At 47.3% G+C, this 19,048-nt stretch overlaps 1 protein-coding gene across 7 annotated transcripts in view; it reads left to right on the forward strand.

Moving 5' to 3' along the window:
• The window catches only part of CCDC157 (coiled-coil domain containing 157), a 197,441-nt gene that overhangs the window by 139,052 nt on the left and 39,341 nt on the right, over positions 1-19,048 (forward strand). For all 7 annotated transcript variants that reach the window (XR_010171259.1, XR_010171256.1, XR_010171253.1 and 4 more), the window contains one exon: positions 15,204-15,343. Coding sequence is in view for 2 of the 7 variants with exons in the window: in XM_063913383.1 (XP_063769453.1) it covers positions 15,204-15,343 (140 nt within the window). In the remaining 5 variants the exon portion in view is untranslated. The remainder of the gene's footprint in view (positions 1-15,203; positions 15,344-19,048) is intronic.

Consider the following 19,048-nt stretch of genomic DNA (forward strand, 5'->3'; position numbering starts at 1 on the left):
CAGTAGCAGGCAAGAAACGGCAGGGCTGCAGCAGCAACAGAGAGCCGACCAAGCAGGATCAGGAGGAACCAAGATACAGCAGGAATCCTGGGAGCACAGGCTAAAGCACCTACAACAGGGTTGTAACTTGAAGCACTGGCATCCCTGTCCTAAACCAGCCCCCTTTTATAGGGAGAGCTCCCCTGGATTGGCTGGAAGAAACGGGAAACAGGAACTATGCTTAAAACTTGGTCTCCAACATGGCGGCGCCCAGTAATGCAGACCTTTTTGCAAAGCCACATTGCTCACTGCCCCTGGTCTCCAAGCAACGGTTCAGCAAGAGCGACCCGCTGTAGCGGCGTCCCGCCGCCACGAGCGGACCCCCTCACCTCCGCTACTGCTGCCCACGGATCCGGCGCAGCAGCCCACCTCCGCCGCTGCCCGCACAGCGCCAAGGAAGCCAGCCCCGCGGCCCCAGCGTACCGGTAAGACTCCGGACGCTGACAATCATATCTGGAGAAGATGTGTCTCTTGGTGCGAGGAAAGTACGTATCCACCTGCAGAGTTCCACTTGGGATGTTTCTTACGTTTCCTACAGGCTGGTGTGGATAGGGGCTTATGTCTGGGTTCCATTAAGGTCCAGATTTCAGCTCTCTCAATACTCTTCCAGAAGAAATTGGCAGTGTTGCCAGAAGTTCAGACCTTCCTGGGATTTGAATGTAATGTTGGAATTTCTACAGTCTTCCTGGTTTGAACCTCTGATGACGGTAGAAGACAAGTACCTCACGTGGAAGACGGTGATGTTACTAGCCCTGGCTTCTGCTAGATGTGTCTCAGAATTGGGGGCCTTATCGTGTAAAAGTCCATACTTGGTCTTTTACGAGGACAGAGTGGAGCTCAGGACTAGGCAGCAGTTTCTGCTGAAGGTTGTCTCTACGTTCCACTTGATTCAACCTATTGTGGTTCCATCAAGTTCTGACACTTCTGCTCCTCCGGAGGCACTGGATGCTGTGCGAGCCTTGAAGATCTATGTCAACCGAACGGTTTGGATTAGAAAGACGGATTCCTTGTTCGTGCTCTATGATGCACAGAAAAAGGGTTGTCCTGCTTACTGTCCAACAGGCCTATGTGTTGGCAGCCAGACCTGTTCCTAAGTCTCTGAAGGCCCACTCTACAAGATCGGTGGCCTCTTCTTGGGTGGCTGCCCATAGAGTCTCTGCCTTGCAACTTTGCCGAGCCGGTCGCGGAAGAACACTGTTGTAAAATTCTACAAGTTTGATATCCTGGCCAAAGAGGATACCCAGTTTGGGCAGACGGTGCTGCAGAAGGCTCCGCACATTCCCGCCCGTTCTGAAATCTTTGGGACGTCCCCATCTTACTAAGTCTCCCCAATATCCTAAGGGATATTGGGCGCCCTCCTCAGTGCATTGACTTTTCTGCAGGTTGTCTTTATATGGTTACCTGTTCAGCTGTTGCTGTTTATTGTTTCCAGCTGTTGCTGGTTGTTTTATGTTCATGGTGTGCTGGTGCGTAAATCTCACCACTTGTTGTTATGTTCCTTCTCTCAAGTATGTCTTTTCTCCTTCGGGCACTGTTTTACCTATAAATGCCTGTGGGAGGGGGCATAGAGTGGAGGAGCCAGCACACCCAGTGAAGAAATTTAAAGTGCACCGGCTCCTTTAGACCCCGTCTTTACCTCATCGTACCGGTAGGTAATTAAAATTCTATTTTGAATGTGATTAATAAATATTAATGCACCCTCAGTATAGAAATAAACCCACTTAACCCTATAGCAATTAAGGGTACGTGTCACTTCCTCCAAATATGTCTGACTCTAAACTACAAAAAAGGTGGAGTTGCACTTCAAGAGAGGAAGGAATAAGTCTATCTGTAGGATGTAATGGCGTCCAAGTTTGCCCGGTGTGCGGGATGCCGGCTGAACTCTGACAATTTTTTAAAGCGGCAGTCATTTACAAGGCATGGTTTTGCATTGTAAAGGACTGCTGCTTTAAAAAAAAAGTCAGAGTGTGGCTAGCTTCCCGGACCCATTATATCCCCCCAAATATGTGAGAAATATATGTAGAGATATGGACAAACTTGCATATAAAATTAAATCCTATTTAACCACATAGAAATAATAATAATACTTAATGACATACATTTTTATAGATAAAATTACCACATCAAGAGTACAAAATAAATGTAAGAAACATCCACACATCAATAATTGTACTGCACCCCCTTAATAGTAGAACATGTATAGTTATAGGAAATTCCAATTGTGTAAACATCACACGTGTTATGATGGTGAATGAACATGTGAAATGTGTGCAAGAAGAGCTTGCACGGACAGCCTGGGAGTATCCCGTGAATATCTTCCTCAAATAACTCACAATGTTCAGATAATTATTTTCCTACTATTTCTTTCAACATATGACCTTTGAAACATAATGAGTGATGATTACTGATAGAGATTGTTCCTTTGTGTTGAGTATACTGGCCAAATATGAATAACTTCATCTCTATTATTTGAAAGATCCCACACCCCCAAAAGACACACACATTTATAGTGTTATATATTCTCATCACATTTTACCGGATGGTATTCTTGTGACCGGCGGTCTGCTGACCGACAGTCACATGACCTCCTCCACCATCCCGCCGGCTCAGTATCCCGATAGTCGGCATGCCGACCAACAGGGACTATTTCCACTCGTGGGTGTCCACGACACCCATAGAGTGGGAATAGAACCCGTGGCGCAGCGAGCCCGCAAGGGGCTTGCTGCACTCGCCCCTCCCCGCCGGGATCCCGGCGTCGGTAAGCTGACCGGCGGTCAGCCATACTACACCCCATTTTACCAAGTGCTTTACAGAGACTGCTGTGGGCTCACATTTAGTCTTCACAACAGTCCCTTTCTATTTTACAGTCTATGGGGTATATGCAATTCACGGCGAATCGCGGCAATTTTTCGCCGTTTTTTAATTCGACTAAATTCGCCAGGTGAATTCCGGCAGGTGGCTGCCGGAATTCACCATATTCAATGAAAAACGGATTCGCCAGAATCGCGGGCGAAAATCGGCCGATTTGGCGGATTTTGCTGCGATTTTAAAAAACGGGAAAAACCCGGAAAAAAAAATGGCGTGGGGTCCCCCCTCCAAAGCATAACCAGCCTCGGGCTCTTCGAGCTGGTCCTGGTTCTAAAAATGCAGGGGAAAAATTGGGCAGGGATCCCCCGTATTTTTAAAACCAGCACCGGGCTCTGCGCCTGGTGCTGGTGCCAAAAATACGGGGGACAAAAAGAGTAGGGGTCCCCCGTATTTTTAACACCAGCATCGGGCTCCACTAGCTGGACAGATAATGCCACAGCCGGGGGTCACTTTTATGCCGTGCCCTGCGGCCGTGGCATTAACTACCCAACTAGTCACCCCTGGCCGGGGTACCCTGGGGGAGTGGGGACCCCTTCAAACAAGGGGTCCCCCCCCCCAGCCACCCAAGGGCCAGGGGTGAAGCCCGAGGCTGTCCCCCCCCATCCAATGGGCTGCGGATGGGGGGGCTGATAGCCTTTTGTGATAATAAAAAGATATTGTTTTTTCCAGTAGTACTACAAGTCCCAGCAAGCCTCCCCCGCAAGCTGGTACTTGGAGAACCACAAGTACCAGCATGCGGGAGAAAAACGGGCCCACTGGTACCTGTAGTACTACTGGAAAAAAAATACCCAAATAAAAACAGTACACACACACCGTGAAAGTAAAACTTTATTACACACTACCGACACACACATACTTACCTATGTTGACACGCCGACTGCCACGGTCTCCGACGATCCGAGGTACCTGTGAAAAAATTATACTCACCTTCCAGCGTCCAGAGATAAATCCACGTCCAGAGAGATAAATCCACGTACTTGTAAAAAAAAAAAAACGCAAATACCCGCTCCATACCGGACTGAAAGGGGTCCCATGCTGACACATCAGACCCCTTTCTCCCGAATGCCGGGACATCACGTGACTCCTGTCACTGAAGTCCCTTCAGCCAATCAGGAAGCGCTACTTCCGTGGCGCTCACCTGATTGGCTGTGCGCTGTCTGTGCTGTCAGACAGCGCATCGCAAAGCCGCTCCATTACTTTCAATGGTGGGAACTTTGCGGGTAGCGGTGGGGTTAACCCGCGGTCAGCCGCTGACCGGCGGGTGACCTCACCGCTAGCCGCTAAGTTCCCACCATTGAATATAATGGACGGGGCTGTGCGATGCGCTGTCTGAGTTCAGACAGCGCACAGCCAATCAGGTGAGCGCAACGAAGTTGCGCTTCCTGATTGGCTTTAGAGACCTTTCAGTGACAGCTGTCACTGAGAGGTCTCTCTGCATTCGGGGATAGGGGTCCCATGTGTCAGCATGGGACCCCTTTCAGTCCGTTTGGTCGGGTGTCCGGTTTGTTATTTTCTACAAGTACGTGGATTTATCTCTGGACCCTGGTTGAGGTGAGTATATTGATCTTTTATTTTCAGGTATCCGTGGATTCTACATGGAGAAGAGGACCGATGTCGGCGTGTGAACATAGGTAAGTATGTTTGTGTCGACGTATGAAATAAAGTTTTACTGTCGACGGTGTGTGTGTCCTGTTTTTATTTGGGTATTTTTTTTCCAGTAGTACTACAGGTACCAGCGGGCCCGCTTTTCTCCCGCATGCTGGTACTTGTGGTTCTCCAAGTACCAGCTTGCGGGGAGGCTTGCTGGGACTTGTAGTACTGCTGGAAAAAACAATATTCTTTTCATGATCACAAAAGGCTATCAGCCCCCCCATCCGCAGCCCATTGGATGGGGGGGGACAGCCTCGGGCTTCACCCCTGGCCCTTGGGTGGCTGGGGGGGGGACCCCTTGATTGAAGGGGTCCCCACTCCCCCAGGGTACCCCGGCCAGGGGTGACTAGTTGGATATTTAATGCCACGGCCGCAGGGCACGGCATAAAAGTGACCCCCGGCTGTGGCATTATCTGTCCAGCTAGTGGAGCCCGATGCTGGTGTTAAAAATACGGGGGACCCCTACGCTTTTTGTCCCCCGTATTTTTGGCACCAGCACCAGGTGCAGAGCCCGGTGCTGGTTTTAAAAATACGGGGGATCCCCTGTCAATTTTTTCCCCGCATTTTTAGAACCAGGACCAGCTCGAAGAGCCCGAGGCTGGTTATGCTTTGGAGGGGGGACCCCACGCCATTTTTTTTAAGGATTTTACCGTTCCAGCAATAAAAAAAAAATAAAAAAAAATAATATTTTAAAAAATATATAAATAATATTTGTGCCTCCAAAAAAAAAAAAAAAAAGTACCTAATCCCTTCTAATATAAATAGATCTGCTATTCCCAAAAAAAAAAAACACAAAAAAAAACATGTTTAAATTTTTTTTATTTGTTTTCACCCTCCAAAGTGTGGCGGATTGAAAATGACGAATTTGCTGTCTAAAAGCACTGCTGTCGAATTTCCAAACTTGAATTGAATATGCTTTGGTCGAATTGCAGCACTTATATCATTGCAGAAAAGTCGAATTTGCAAAAATTCGAATTTCAAAAAGTCGAATTTTGAAAGTCCGTTTTTTGGTCGGAAAGCACTGAATTGCATAGGCGAATTTTTTTTTTGGTCGAAAATGACCCGAAATTCTACAATTTCGGGAATTCGACCGCAATTGCATATACCATATTCATACCTTTTATCAAAAGCTGATTAACCTACCTGGTAAGATTTGTTGGAGGAAACTGGAACACCAGATTACACATAAATAAAGCCCAGGCCGAAACTGAACCCAGGACCAAGTGCTGTGAGGTAACATTGCTAACCACTGTGCTGCCAAATACATAAAATACTAAGCACAAAAAATAGCCCCTAACTTCAAATCCCCAATAATTGAATTTGCACTTGATATAATGTTGATCGCTCACTGACTTGAGCCTTCAAGGTAATAATCTAGGTTCCACAATATGAATATTGTGTGTGTGTGTGTGTGTGTGTGTGTGTGTGTGTGTGTGTTTGTGTGTGTGTTTTTTATTGTCATTAAATTGTGTTAAACGTTAATACACCATTGTATCTACTCTCTCTCTCTCCCCTATTATATGAGATACTATTATGAGGGATTGAAAGTTGAGGGGTCTTTTTCTGAACAAAAGCATTTAGACTGACCCATCTACTTGAGAACATCACCTTAGTATTAAACCTGTGTTAAGAACAGTGGCTATGTCCACCTGAAATGGATCACCCCCAGTTTGAGGGTGCTTTGAGCTGGTGATGGAAGTTTATTTTCATTTAATCTTACACTAGGAGGCACTGTTTTCACTTCTATTACAGATAATTGTACCAACGGCCTTTTAGAATTAAGCCGCCAAACTTCAAAAGGGAAGTGTACATTGACGTTACTTGTGTGGAAAATCACGTAACACTGGGACTTGTTTACATTATTCTCAATTTTTTTGGAAATTGGGTATAGCATCCCATACCACCAATATTTTCTATCTATCTATCTATCTATCTATCTATCTATCTATCTATCTATCTATCTATCTATCTATCTATCCTCTGAAAAGTGGGTACTGGTGGTGGTGGCTGAGGGGAAGGGGGGTGCGCAGTAGGCAGAAGTTTTGCTTAGGGTGCCGAGAAATTTTGCACCAGCCCTGTAGTGGCTACTGGAAATATTCTCAGTCACACAATACTCAGAAGAAATATATAGCTGACACAGGATGGTTAGTGTAGAAGGGGATCCAGAACAGTAGGTCCCAGTTGCCAGGGTTGTAAAGATCTGCATTATATTTGACTGAGGAGATGAGGATCTAGCCCTTCGTTCACGACAAAATAATTGTTCCACAAATTGCCTGTAAGGTAGCGGGTATTGTGCTGCCTGATAGCAGAGCGCTTGCTGTTTTGTGGACTGTGCAGTCACAACACACCATTTCTCTAACGTCCTAGAGGATGCTGGGACTCCGTAAGGACCATGGGGATAGACGGGCTCCGCAGGAGACATGGGCACTTTAAGAAAGACTTTGGATCTGGGTGTGCACTGGCTCCTCCCTCTATGCCCCTCCTCCAGACCTCAGTTTGATACTGTGCCCAGTCGAGACTGGGTGCTTTCAGGGAGCTCTCCTGAGTTTCCTGTAAAAGAAAGTATTTTAGTTAGGTTTTTTATTTTCAGGGAGCCTGCTGGCAACAGACTCCCTGCATCGAGGGACTGAGGAGAGAGAAACAGACCCACTTCTATGAGTTTCAGGGCTCTGTTTCTTAGGCTACTGGACACCATTAGCTCCAGAGGGATCGGTACGCAGGTCTCACCCTCGCCGTCCGTCCCAGAGCCGCGCCGCCGTCCTCCTCGCAGAGCCGGAAGAATAAAGCCGGGTGAGTATGTGAGGAAAAGACTTCAGAGGCGGCAGAAGAAATGATCTTCATAAGAGGTAACACACAGCAGTGAAGCGGTGCGCCATTGCTCCCATTCACCTCACACACTCCGGTCACTGTAAGGGTGCAGGGCGCAGGGGGGGCGCCCTGGGCAGCTATAAACAGCTCAGGTGGCAAATGCACATATATACATGTACAGCTGGGCACTGTACATGTATAAGAGCCCCCGCCATGTTATTTGTAAATTTGAGCGGGACAGAAGCCCGCCGCCGAGGGGGCGGGGTTCTCCCTCAGCACTCACCATCGCCATTTTTTCTCCACAGCACCGCTGAGAGGAAGTTCCCCGGACTCTCCCCTGCTTAACAGGGTGAAAGAGGGTTTTAAAGTAGAGGGGGGGGGGGGGGGGGGGCACATAATTGCCGCATATACATTATACATAAGCGCTACTGGGTAAACATTCTGTGTTTTTTTCCTGGGTCATATAGCGCTGGGGTGTGTGCTGGCATACTCTCTCTCTGTCTCTCCAAAGGGCCTGGTGGGGAACCTGTCTTCAGAAAAGAGCTTCCCTGTGTGTGTGTGGTGTGTGTGTGTGTGTGTGTGTGTGTGTGTGTGTGTGTGTGGTGTGTCGGTACGCGTGTGTCGACATGTCTGAGGTTGAAGGCTCACCTAAGGAGGAGGGGGAGTGTATGAATATTAGGTCTCCGTCGGCAGCACCGACACCTGACTGGATGGATATGTGGAATGTTTTAAGTGCTAATGTTAATTTATTGCACAAAAGATTAGACAATGCTGAAGCTAGGGTACAGTCAGGGAGTCAACCCATGTCTGTCCCTATGTCGCCGGGACCTTCGGGGTCTCAGAAGCGCCCACTATCCCAAATAGTTGACACAGATACCGACACGGATTCAGACTCCAGTGTCGACTACGATGATGCAAAATTGCAGCCAAGGGTGGCTAAATGTATTCGATATATGATTATCGCAATTAAAGATGTTTTGCATATTGCTGAGGAACCCCCTGTCCCTGACACAAGGGTACACATGTATAAGGGAAAGAAACCTGAGGTCACCTTTCCCTCCTCACATGAGCTGAACGAATTATGCGAAAAAGCATGGGAAACTCCAGACAAAAAACTGCAGATTCCCAAAAGGATTCTAACAGCGTATCCTTTCCCGTCACAGGACAGAATACGGTGGGAATCATCCCCTAGGGTAGACAAAGCTTTGACACGCTTATCAAAAAAGATAGCGCTCCCGTCCCAAGATACGGCTACCCTCAAGGATCCTGCTGACCGCAAGCAGGAGGTTACCTTAAAGTCCATTTACACTCATTCTGGTACGTTGCTCAGACCGGCAATTGCGTCGGCCTGGGTTTGTAGTGCCGTAGCAGCATGGACAGATTCTTTATCAGCGGATATTGAGACCCTTGATAAGGATACCATTTTAATGACCCTAGGGCATATAAAAGATGCTGTCTTATATATGAGGGATGCTCAAAGAGACATTAGTTTACTGGGTTCCAGAATAAACGCTATGTCCTTTTCTGCTAGGCGAGTCTTATGGACCCGACAGTGGACGGGGGATGCCGACTCAAAGAGGCATATGGAGTTTTTGCCGTACAAGGGTGAGGAATTGTTTGGAGAGGGCCTCTCGGACCTCGTCTCCACAGCTACGGCAGGTAAATCAAATTTTTTGCCTTATGTTCCCTCACAATCTAAGAAAGCGCCTCATTATCAAATGCAGTCCTTTCGTTCCAATAAAAGCAAAAGAGGGAGTCTGCTCCAGTGGGGGCACGTCTTCGACTTTTCAGCCACATCTGTGTTCAATCACAGGTGGATCCCTGGGCAATGGAATTCGAAGAGGTGCCTCCTCGCCGTTTTTTCAAATCGGCGCTACCAACTTCTCCCCTGGAAAGGGAGATAGTGTTACAGGCGATTCAAAAATTGTGTCTTCAACAAGTGGTGGCCGAGGTTCCCCTGCTTCAGAGGGGGAAGGGGTACTACTCAACCTTGTTTGTGATCCCGAAACCGGACGGTTCGGTCAGACCCATTTTGAATTTAAAATCCCTGAACCTTTACTTAAAACGGTTCAAGTTCAAGATGGAATTGCTCAGAGCGGTCATCGCCAGCCCGGAAGGGGGGGATTTTATGGTATCGCTGGACATAAAGGATGCATACCTGCATGTTCCCATATATCCTCCTCATCAGGCATACCTGAGATTTGCGATACAGGATTGTCATTACCAATTTCAGACGTTGCCGTTTGGGCTTTCCACGGCCTGAGAATTTTCACCAAGGTAATGGCAGAAATGATAGTGCTCCTGCGAAAGCAGGGTGTCACAATTATCCCGTACTTGGACGATCTCCTCATAAAAGCGAGATCACGGGAGAAGTTGCAGAACAGCGTATCCCTTTCACTGAAGGTGTTACAGCGACACGGCTGGATTCTCAATATTCCAAAGTCGCAGCTGGATCCTACGACTTGCTTGTCCTTCTTGGGCATGATTCTGGACACAGACCAGAAAAGGGGTTTTCTTCAGGAAGAAAAAGCGCAGGAACTCATGACTCTAGTCAAGAACCTGTTGAAGCCGAAACAAGTGTCAGTGCATCATTGCACTCAAGTCCTGGGAAAAATGGTGGCGACATACGAAGCCATTCCCTTCGGCAGGTTCCATGCAAGGACTTTCCAGTGGGACCTATTGGACAAATGGTCCGGGTCACATCTGCACATGCATCAGCCGATCACCCTGTCCCCCAGGTCCAGGGTTTCTCTCCTGTGGTGGCTGCAGAGTGCTCACCTTCTAGAGGGCCGCAGGTTCGGCATTCAGGATTGGATCCTGGTGACCACGGACGCGAGCCTCCGCGGTTGGGGAGCAGTCACACAGGGAAGAAATTTCCAAGGCCCTTGGTCAAGTCAAGAGACTTGTCTTCACATCAACGTCCTGGAACTGAGGGCCATATTCAACGCCCTACGTCAAGCGGAGACCTTACTTCGCTACCGACCGGTGCTGATTCAGTCGGACAACGTCACCGCAGTAGCTCATGTAAACCGCCAAGGCGGCACAAGGAGCAGAGTGGCGATGGCGGAAGCCACCAGAATTCTTCGCTGGGCGGAGAATCATGTAAGTGCACTGTCAGCAGTGTTCATTCCGGGAGTGGACAACTGGGAAGCAGACTTCCTCAGCCGACACGACCTGCATCCAGGAGAGTGGGGACTTCATCAGGAAGTCTTCGCACAGATTGCAAGTCGGTGGGGATTGCCCCAAATAGACATGATGGCGTCCCGTCTCAACAAGAAGCTACAAAGGTATTGCGCCAGGTCAAGAGATCCTCAGGCGGTAGCTGTGGACGCCCTAGTGACACCGTGGGTGTTCCAGTCGGTCTATGTGTTTCCTCCTCTTCCTCTCATACCCAAGGTGTTGAGAATAATAAGAAAAAGAGGAGTGAGAACAATACTCATTGTTCCAGATTGGCCAAGAAGGACCTGGTATCCGGATCTGCAGGAAATGCTCACAGAAGATCCGTGGCCTCTTCCTCTAAGACAGGACCTGTTGCAACAGGGTCCCTGTCTGTTCCAAGACTTACCGCGGCTGCGTTTGACGGCATGGCGGTTGAACGCCGGATCCTAGCGGAAAAAGGTATTCCGGATGAGGTCATTCCTACGCTAATAAAGGCTAGGAAGGACGTGACATCTAAACATTATCACCGAATATGGCGAAAATATGTTTCTTGGTGTGAGGCCAGGAATGCTCCTATGGAAGAATTCCATCTAGGCCGTTTTCTTCACTTCCTTCAAACTGGAGTAAATTTGGGCCTAAAATTAGGCTCCATTAAAGTTCAGATTTCGGCCTTATCCATTTTCTTTCAAAAGGAATTGGCCTCTCTACCTGAAGTACAGACGTTTGTGAAGGGAGTACTGCATATTCAGCCTCCTTTTGTGCCTCCGGTGGCGCCTTGGGACCTTAACGTGGTGTTAAGTTTTCTTAAGTCACATTGGTTTGAACCACTTAAAACAGTGGAGTTGAAATATCTCACTTGGAAGGTGGTCATGTTGAAAGCCTTGGCTTCGGCTAGGCGAGTTTCGGAATTAGCGGCTTTATCACATAAAAGCCCTATCTGGTTTTCCATATGGATAGAGCGGAATTGCGGACCCGTCCTCAATTCCTACCTAAGGTGGTCTCATCCTTTCATATGAACCAACCTATTGTCGTGCCTGTGGCTACACGGGACTTGGAGGATTCCGAGTCCCTTGATGTGGTCAGGGCTTTGAAGATGTACGTGGCCAGAACGGCTAGGATCAGAAAAACAGAAGCACTGTTTGTCCTATATGCAGCCTACAAGGTTGGCGGCCCTGCTTCAAAGCAGACTATTGCTTGCTGGATCTGTAACACGATTCAGCAGGCGCATTCTACGGCAGGATTGCCGTTACCAAAATCGGTTAAGGCCCATTCCACTAGGAAGGTGGGCTTGTCTTGGGCGGCTGCCCGAGGGGTCTCGGCTCTACAGCTGTGCCGAGCTGCTACTTGGTCGGGGTCAAACACCTTTGCAAAGTTCTATAAGTTTGATACCCTGGCTGAGGAGGACCTCCTGTTTGCTCAATCGGTGCTGCAGAGTCATCCGCACTCTCCCGCCTGTTTGGGAGCTTTGGTATAATCCCCATGGTCCTTACGGAGTCCCAGCATCCTCTAGGACGTTAGAGAAAATAAGATTTTAAACCTACCGGTAAATCTTTTTCTCGTAGTCCATAGAGGATGCTGGGCGCCCGTCCCAAGTGCGGACTATTTCTGCAAGACTTGTATATAGGCCCTCATTCCGAGTTGTTCGCTCGGTAAAAATCTTCGCATCGCAGCGATTTTCCGCTTAATGCGCATGCGCAATGTCCGCACTGCGACTGCGCCAAGTAAATTTGCTATGCACTTAGTAATTTTACTCACGGCTTTTTCATCGTTCTGGCGATCGTAATGTGATTGACAGGAAATGGGTGTTACTGGGCGGAAACAGGCCGTTTTATGGGCGTGTGGGAAAAAACGCTACCGTTTCCGGAAAAAACGCTGGAGTGGCCGGAGAAACGGAGGAGTGTCTGGACGAACGCTGGGTGTGTTTGTGACGTCAAACCAGGAACGACAAGCACTGAACTGATCGCAGATGCCGAGTAAGTCTGAAGCTACTCAGAAACTGCTACGAGGTGTGTAATCGCAATATTGCGATTACTTCGTTCGCAATTTTAAGATGCTAAGATTCACTCCCAGTAGGCGGCGGCTTAGCGTGAGCAACTCTGCTAAAATCGCCTTGCGAGCGAACAAAACTCGGAATGACCTCCACAGTTATTGCTTTCATAAGGGTTCTGTTATAGTTTCGTCAGTTATGGACCGATGATATGTTGTTGTTCATACCATACGCGCACGCAGGGGGGGTTTCTGAGTACCTAGAAACCCCCCCTGGCCGCCGATCCATCTGCTGTCCGTTTTTTTTTTTTTGAGGAGAAGCTTATATGCAGCAGCTCCCTCCTCCTTACACTGTCCGAGTGACAGTGAGAACCTGGCTGCTGGCTGCCTGTAGGGGGAGCTGCAGCGTAAGCGCGCAGCTCCTCTCAGGCAGTTCAAGGGGCAATGAGACATCACAGAGCGGTTGTGTCTATGTTGCCTTCGTGCAAAGGACCTGGACGTGACAAAACGAGTGGGCAGGAGACAACTTCCGCCCTTACAGATCCTAAATATTTTCTTCGTTCTCCGTTCGTTTGGGGTATTTTATTTTTTTTATGCAGCACTGGGCCCTCGCGGGCTCGCTTCGCTCGCCACGCTTCGGGCTCGGTGTCTCGCTTCGCTCGCCACACTTTTCTATTCTAAATAGATTGTGACATGGACCCAGGGGGTTATGGGAAAGGTCCTCTGCACGAAGAGAATCTAGACGCAACCATCACAGAGCTGCTAGGTGAGGCAGTGGCTGCTGTCTACGGCTCCCACTGTGTGAGTGTATGTGACTGCAGAAGCAAGGTGCGTCTCTCACATACTATATGTGTGTGGGGGCAAGGGGGATTTTATAATAAATTTTACCAATTACTGAAGTAGTTTGTGAGTAGCCGTGTGTATAAGGCGAGGAGGGGGTTCTGCAGACTGTTAATGGGTGTGTGTATTGCTATGTAAATGTATAGTGTATGTGTAACTATATATATTTATGCAGTGTGTGTAACTATGTAAGTACAGTATGCTGTGTGTGTGTGTGTGTGTGTGTGTGTATGTATATATATATATATATATATATGCTGTGTGCATGTATAGTGTGTGTAACTATTTATGTATGCTGTGTGCATGTGTTCTGTGTGCATATATACTATGTATATATGCATATATACTGTGTGTGTATGTATATATGCTGTATGTATGGTGTGTGTGTGTGTGTGTGTGTGTGTGTGTGTGTGTGTGTGTGTGTGTGTATATGTATATATGCATATATACTGTGTGTATGTATATATGCTGTATGCATGTATACTGTGTGTATGTATATATGCCGTATGCATGTATACTGTGTGTATGCTGTGTGCATATGTGTGCATGTATACTGTATGTATGCTGTGTGCATATATATATATATATACACATACACGCTGTGTGTATGTACAGCGAGTGTGTGTATGCTGTGTGCATATGTGTGCTTGTATACTGTATGTATGCTGTGTGCATATATATATATATATATATATATACACGCTGTGTGTATGTACAGTGAGTGTGTGCATGCTTACTATGTATGTATGTATGTATGCATGTATACTGTGTGTATGTATATATGCCGTGTGCATGTATACTGTGTGTATGCTGTGTACATGTATACTGTATGTATGCTGTGTGCATATATATATATATATATATATATACATATACACACACACTGTGTGTATGTACAGTGAGTGTATGTATGCTGTGTGCATGCATACTATGTATGCATGTATACTGTGTTAGTATGTATGTATGTATACTGTGTGCACGTATACTGTATGTGTATGTATGATGTGTGCACGTATACTGTGTGTGTATGTATGATGCGTGCATGTAAACTGTGTGTACGTATGTATGCTGTGTTTGTAAGTATGCTACTATTCTGTATGTGTGTGTATATGTCTATGTACAGAGGTTCTGTGTTTGTGTGTGTGTGTGTGTGTGTGCGCGCGCACACACACACACACACACACACACACACACACACACACACACACACATCTTGTGCAGTGTGCTGGCTACTCAATTACGAACACACACACGTACGGAAACCCCCCATGAAAATCCTCCGTTTGCCACTGCATACTGTTAACTAGATTGTATATCACAGGTTATACGGTGTGATTGGTGTGGCTGGTATGAATCTTGCCCTTAGATTAACTAAAATCCTTTCCTCGTACTGTCCGTCTCCTCTGGGCACAGTTTCTCTAACTGAGGTTTGTAGGAGGGGCATAGAGGGAGGAGCCAGTGCACACCCGGATCCAAAGTCTTTCTTAAAGTGCCCATGTCTCCTGCGGAGCCCGTCTATCCCCATGGTCCTAACGGAGTCCCAGCATCCTCTACGGACTACGAGAAAAAGATTTACCGGTAGGTTTAAAATCTTATTTTTCCATAGGCTGTGATTGTAGCACTAACAGCCAGCGCATATTACAGTAGCACAGACAGAAGAACGCACACTGGGAGACAGACCCGCTGTGCGATGGTGCCCATGGCCACACTCCTTGATGCAACATTTGCATTATAGAATATTAAATATGATAGCTAACAGAAAAAAAACAAAAAAATGGCTGAAATGCATGAAGAATGCTCTCCACTTGTCCTTCTTCTACAGAGGTTGTTCTACTTCTTGTTTCTCACTGTAGGCTCTGGGAGTATTACTGAGGACATGGAAAAACAGCTACAATCCAACAGCATCCGCATCAGCATTTTAGAGGAAGAAAACTCAAAACTGAGAGCCAGCCTGCATAGACTAGGAGAGATGAGCAGCCAAGGGCCACTAAAGGTAGGTACAGGGAGAAGGATAAAAAGAAAACCAATGACTGGATCAGCGTAGAGAGATAGAGATGGGGCCTGATTCTGATTTGTACACAGACCCAATGGTTTACGTACAAATCTTAGGTTTTATAGGTGTGTTTAGCCCACGGTATGCGTTGTCAGATGCAGTATTCCTGTACTCGGCAGAGGGGTTCTGATGGCCGGTCTCAGAAAGCTGCGGCTGTGCAATACTGTATAAATCTGAATCAGGCCAATAGATAAATAGCACCTATTTTTGTGTATTTGTGTGTCTCCTTGGCACTGTTGTGTTTAGCCTTTTTAGCACATTTACCGGAGTGATTTTCCTGCACCTCTTGCCACAAAGAGAACTTCATTCAAAGGGTTAATGCTACCCATAAGGACAGAATCAATTAGCTGACCTAAAACTGTCGGAAGCTGCCGTCTTTCCGACAAGACGGCAGCTTCCGACAGTTATTGAATATACCCCTATATCTCCAATTGTAACCTGCATTAAAATTAGAGATGAGCGGGTTCGGTTCGTCGAGATCCGAACCCCCCCGATCTTCCCACCTTGCTCGGTTAACCCCAACGAGGCCGAACGTCATCATCCCACTGTCGGATTCTTGCAAGATTCGTATTCCATATAAAGAGCCGCGCGTCGCCGCCATTTTCACTCGTGCATTGGAGATTGAGCGGAGAAGACGTGGCTACGTTCTCTGCCTGAAAAGCTCAATATCTGTGCTCTGTGTGCTGCAAATATCTGTGCTCAGTGTGCTGCATTGTGGTGACCACCAATATTATAGTAGTACAGTACAGTAGGCCATTGCTGTATCTTGCAGCTCCGTGTCAGACTCCGTTCTGGTCAGTATCCTGATGATCAGTGCTCAATATCTGCTTCATTGTTGTGTGACCAGTATAGTAGTACAGTGCAGCATTTTGGTGACCACCAGATATATATTGTAGTACAGTACAGTAGGCCATTGCTGTATCTTGCAGCTCCGTGTCACTTCAAGTATCCATATCTATGCTGCATTGTTTGTGAGCAGTATAGTAGTACAGTGCAGCATTTTGGGGACCACCAGTATATATATAGTAGTACAGTACAGTAGGCCATTGCTGTATCTTGCAGCTCCGTGTCACTTCAAGTATCCATATCTGTGCTGCATTGTTTGTGAGCAGTATAGTAGTACAGTGCAGCATTTTGGGGACCACCAGTATATATATAGTACAGTACAGTAGGCCATTGCTGTATCTTGCAGCTCCGTGTCACTTCAAGTATCCATATCTGTGCTGCATTGTTTGTGAGCAGTAGAGTAGTACAGTGCAGCATTTTGGTGACCACCAGTATATATAGTAGTACAGTACAGTAGGCCATTGCTGTATCTTGCAGCTCCGTGTCACTTCAAGTATCCATATCTGTGCTGCATTGTTTGTGAGCAGTATAGTAGTACAGTGCAGCATTTTGGTGACCACCAGTATATATAGTAGTACAGTACAGTAGGCCATTGCTGTATCTTGCAGCTCCGTGTCACTTCAAGTATCCATATCTGTGCTGCATTGTTTGTGAGCAGTATAGTAGTACAGTGCAGCATTTTGGGGACCACCAGTATATATATATAGTAGTACAGCACAGTAGGCCATTGCTGTATCTTGCAGCTCTGTGTCACTTCAAGTATCCATATCTGTGCTGCATTGTTTGTGAGCAGTATAGTAGTACAGTGCAGCATTTTGGGGACCACCAGTATATATATAGTAGTGCCAAGGCCAATACCCAATGTCATAGTAGAGAGCATGTAAAATCCAAAAAAAACTAAAGTTCAGTAAAATGACCCAAAAATCTAAATTAAAAGTGTCTGAGGAGAAGCGTAAACTTGCCAATATGCCATTTACGACACGGAGTGGCAAGGAACGGCTGAGGCCCCGGGCCTATGTTCATGGCTAGTGGTTCAGCTTCACATGAGGATGGCAGCACTCATCCTCCCGCTAGAAAAATGAAAAGAGTTAAGCTGGCAAGAGCACAGCAAAGAACTGTGCGTTCTTCTAAATCACAAATCCCCAAGGAGAGTCCAATTGTGTCGGTTGCGATGCCTGACCTTCCCAACACTGGACGGGAAGAGGTGGCTCCTTCCACCATTTGCACGCCCCCTGCAAGTGCTGAACTGAGCACCCACAGTCCAGTTCCTGATAGTCAAATTTAAGATGTCACTGTTGAAGTACACCAGGATGAGGATATGGGTGTTGCTGGCTCTGAGGAGGAAATTGACCAGGAGGATTCTGATGGTGAGGTGGTTTGTTTAAGTCAGGCACCCGGGGAGACACCTGTTGTCCATGGGATGAATATGGCCATTGACATGCCTGGTCAAAATACAAAAAAAATCACCTCTGCGGTGTGGAATTATTTTAACAGAAATGCGGACAACAGGTGTCAAGCCGTGTGTTGCCTTTGTCAAGCTATAATAAGTAGGGGTAAGGACTTTAACCACCTAGGAACATCCTCCCTTATACGTCACCTGGAGCGCATTCATCAGAAGTCATTGACAAGTTCAAAAACTTTGGGTGACAGCGGAAGCAGTCCACTGACAACTAAATCCCTTCGTCTTGTAACCAAGCTCCTGCAAATCACATCACCAACTCCCTCAGTGTCAATTTCCTCCTTAGGCAGGAACGCCACTAGTCCTGCAGGCCATGTCACTGGCAAGTCTGACGAGTCCTCTCCTGACTGGGATTCCTCCGATGGATCCTTGAGTGTAACGCCTACTGCTGCTGGCCCTGCTGTTGCTGCTGGGAGTCGATCGTCATCCCAGAGGGGAAGTCGGAAAACCACTTGTACTACTTCCAGTAAGCAATTAACTGTCCAACAGTCCTTTGCGAGGTAGATGAAATATCACAGCAGTCATCCTGTTGCAAAGCGGATAACTCAGGCCTTGGCAGCTGTGTTGGTGTTAGACGTGTGTCCGGTATCCGCCGTTAGTTCACAGGGACTTAGAGAATTTCTTGAGGTAGTGTGTCCCCGGTACCAAATGCCATCTAGGTTCCACTTCTCTAGGCAGGCGATACCGAGAATGTACACAGATGTCAGAAAAAGACTCACCAGTGTCCTAAAAAATGCAGTTGTACCCAATGTCCACTTAACCATGGACAAGAGGAGCAGGGCAGACTCAGGACTATATGACTGTGACAGCCCACTGGGTAGATGTATTGCCTCCCGCAGCAACAAAAGCAGCGTCAGCACCAGTAGCAGCATCTCGCAAACGCCAACTCGTTCCTAGGCAGGTTACGCTTTGTATCACCGCTTTCTATAAGAGGCACACAGCTGACAACCTCTTACGGAAACTGAGGAACATCATCGCAGATTGGCTTACCCCAATTGGACTCTCCTGGGGATTTGTGACATCGGACAACGCCACCAATATTGTGTGTGCATTACATGTGGGCAAATCCCTGCACGTCCCATGTTTTGCACATACAATGAATTTGGTGGTGCAGAATTTTTTTTTTAAACGACAGGGGCATGCAAGAGATGCTGTCGGTGGCCCAAAGAATTGCGGGCCACTTTCGGCATTCAGCCACCGCGTGCCGAAGACTGGAGCACCAGCAAACACTCCTGAACCTGCCCCGCCATTAGCTGAAGCAAAAGGTGGTAACGAGGTGGAATTCAACCCTCTATATGCTTCAGAGGATGGAGGAGCAGCAAAAGGCCATTCAAGCCTAT

The sequence above is a fragment of the Pseudophryne corroboree genome, chromosome 1, assembly GCF_028390025.1.
Source record: "Pseudophryne corroboree isolate aPseCor3 chromosome 1, aPseCor3.hap2, whole genome shotgun sequence".
Lineage (NCBI taxonomy): Eukaryota > Metazoa > Chordata > Amphibia > Anura > Myobatrachidae > Pseudophryne > Pseudophryne corroboree.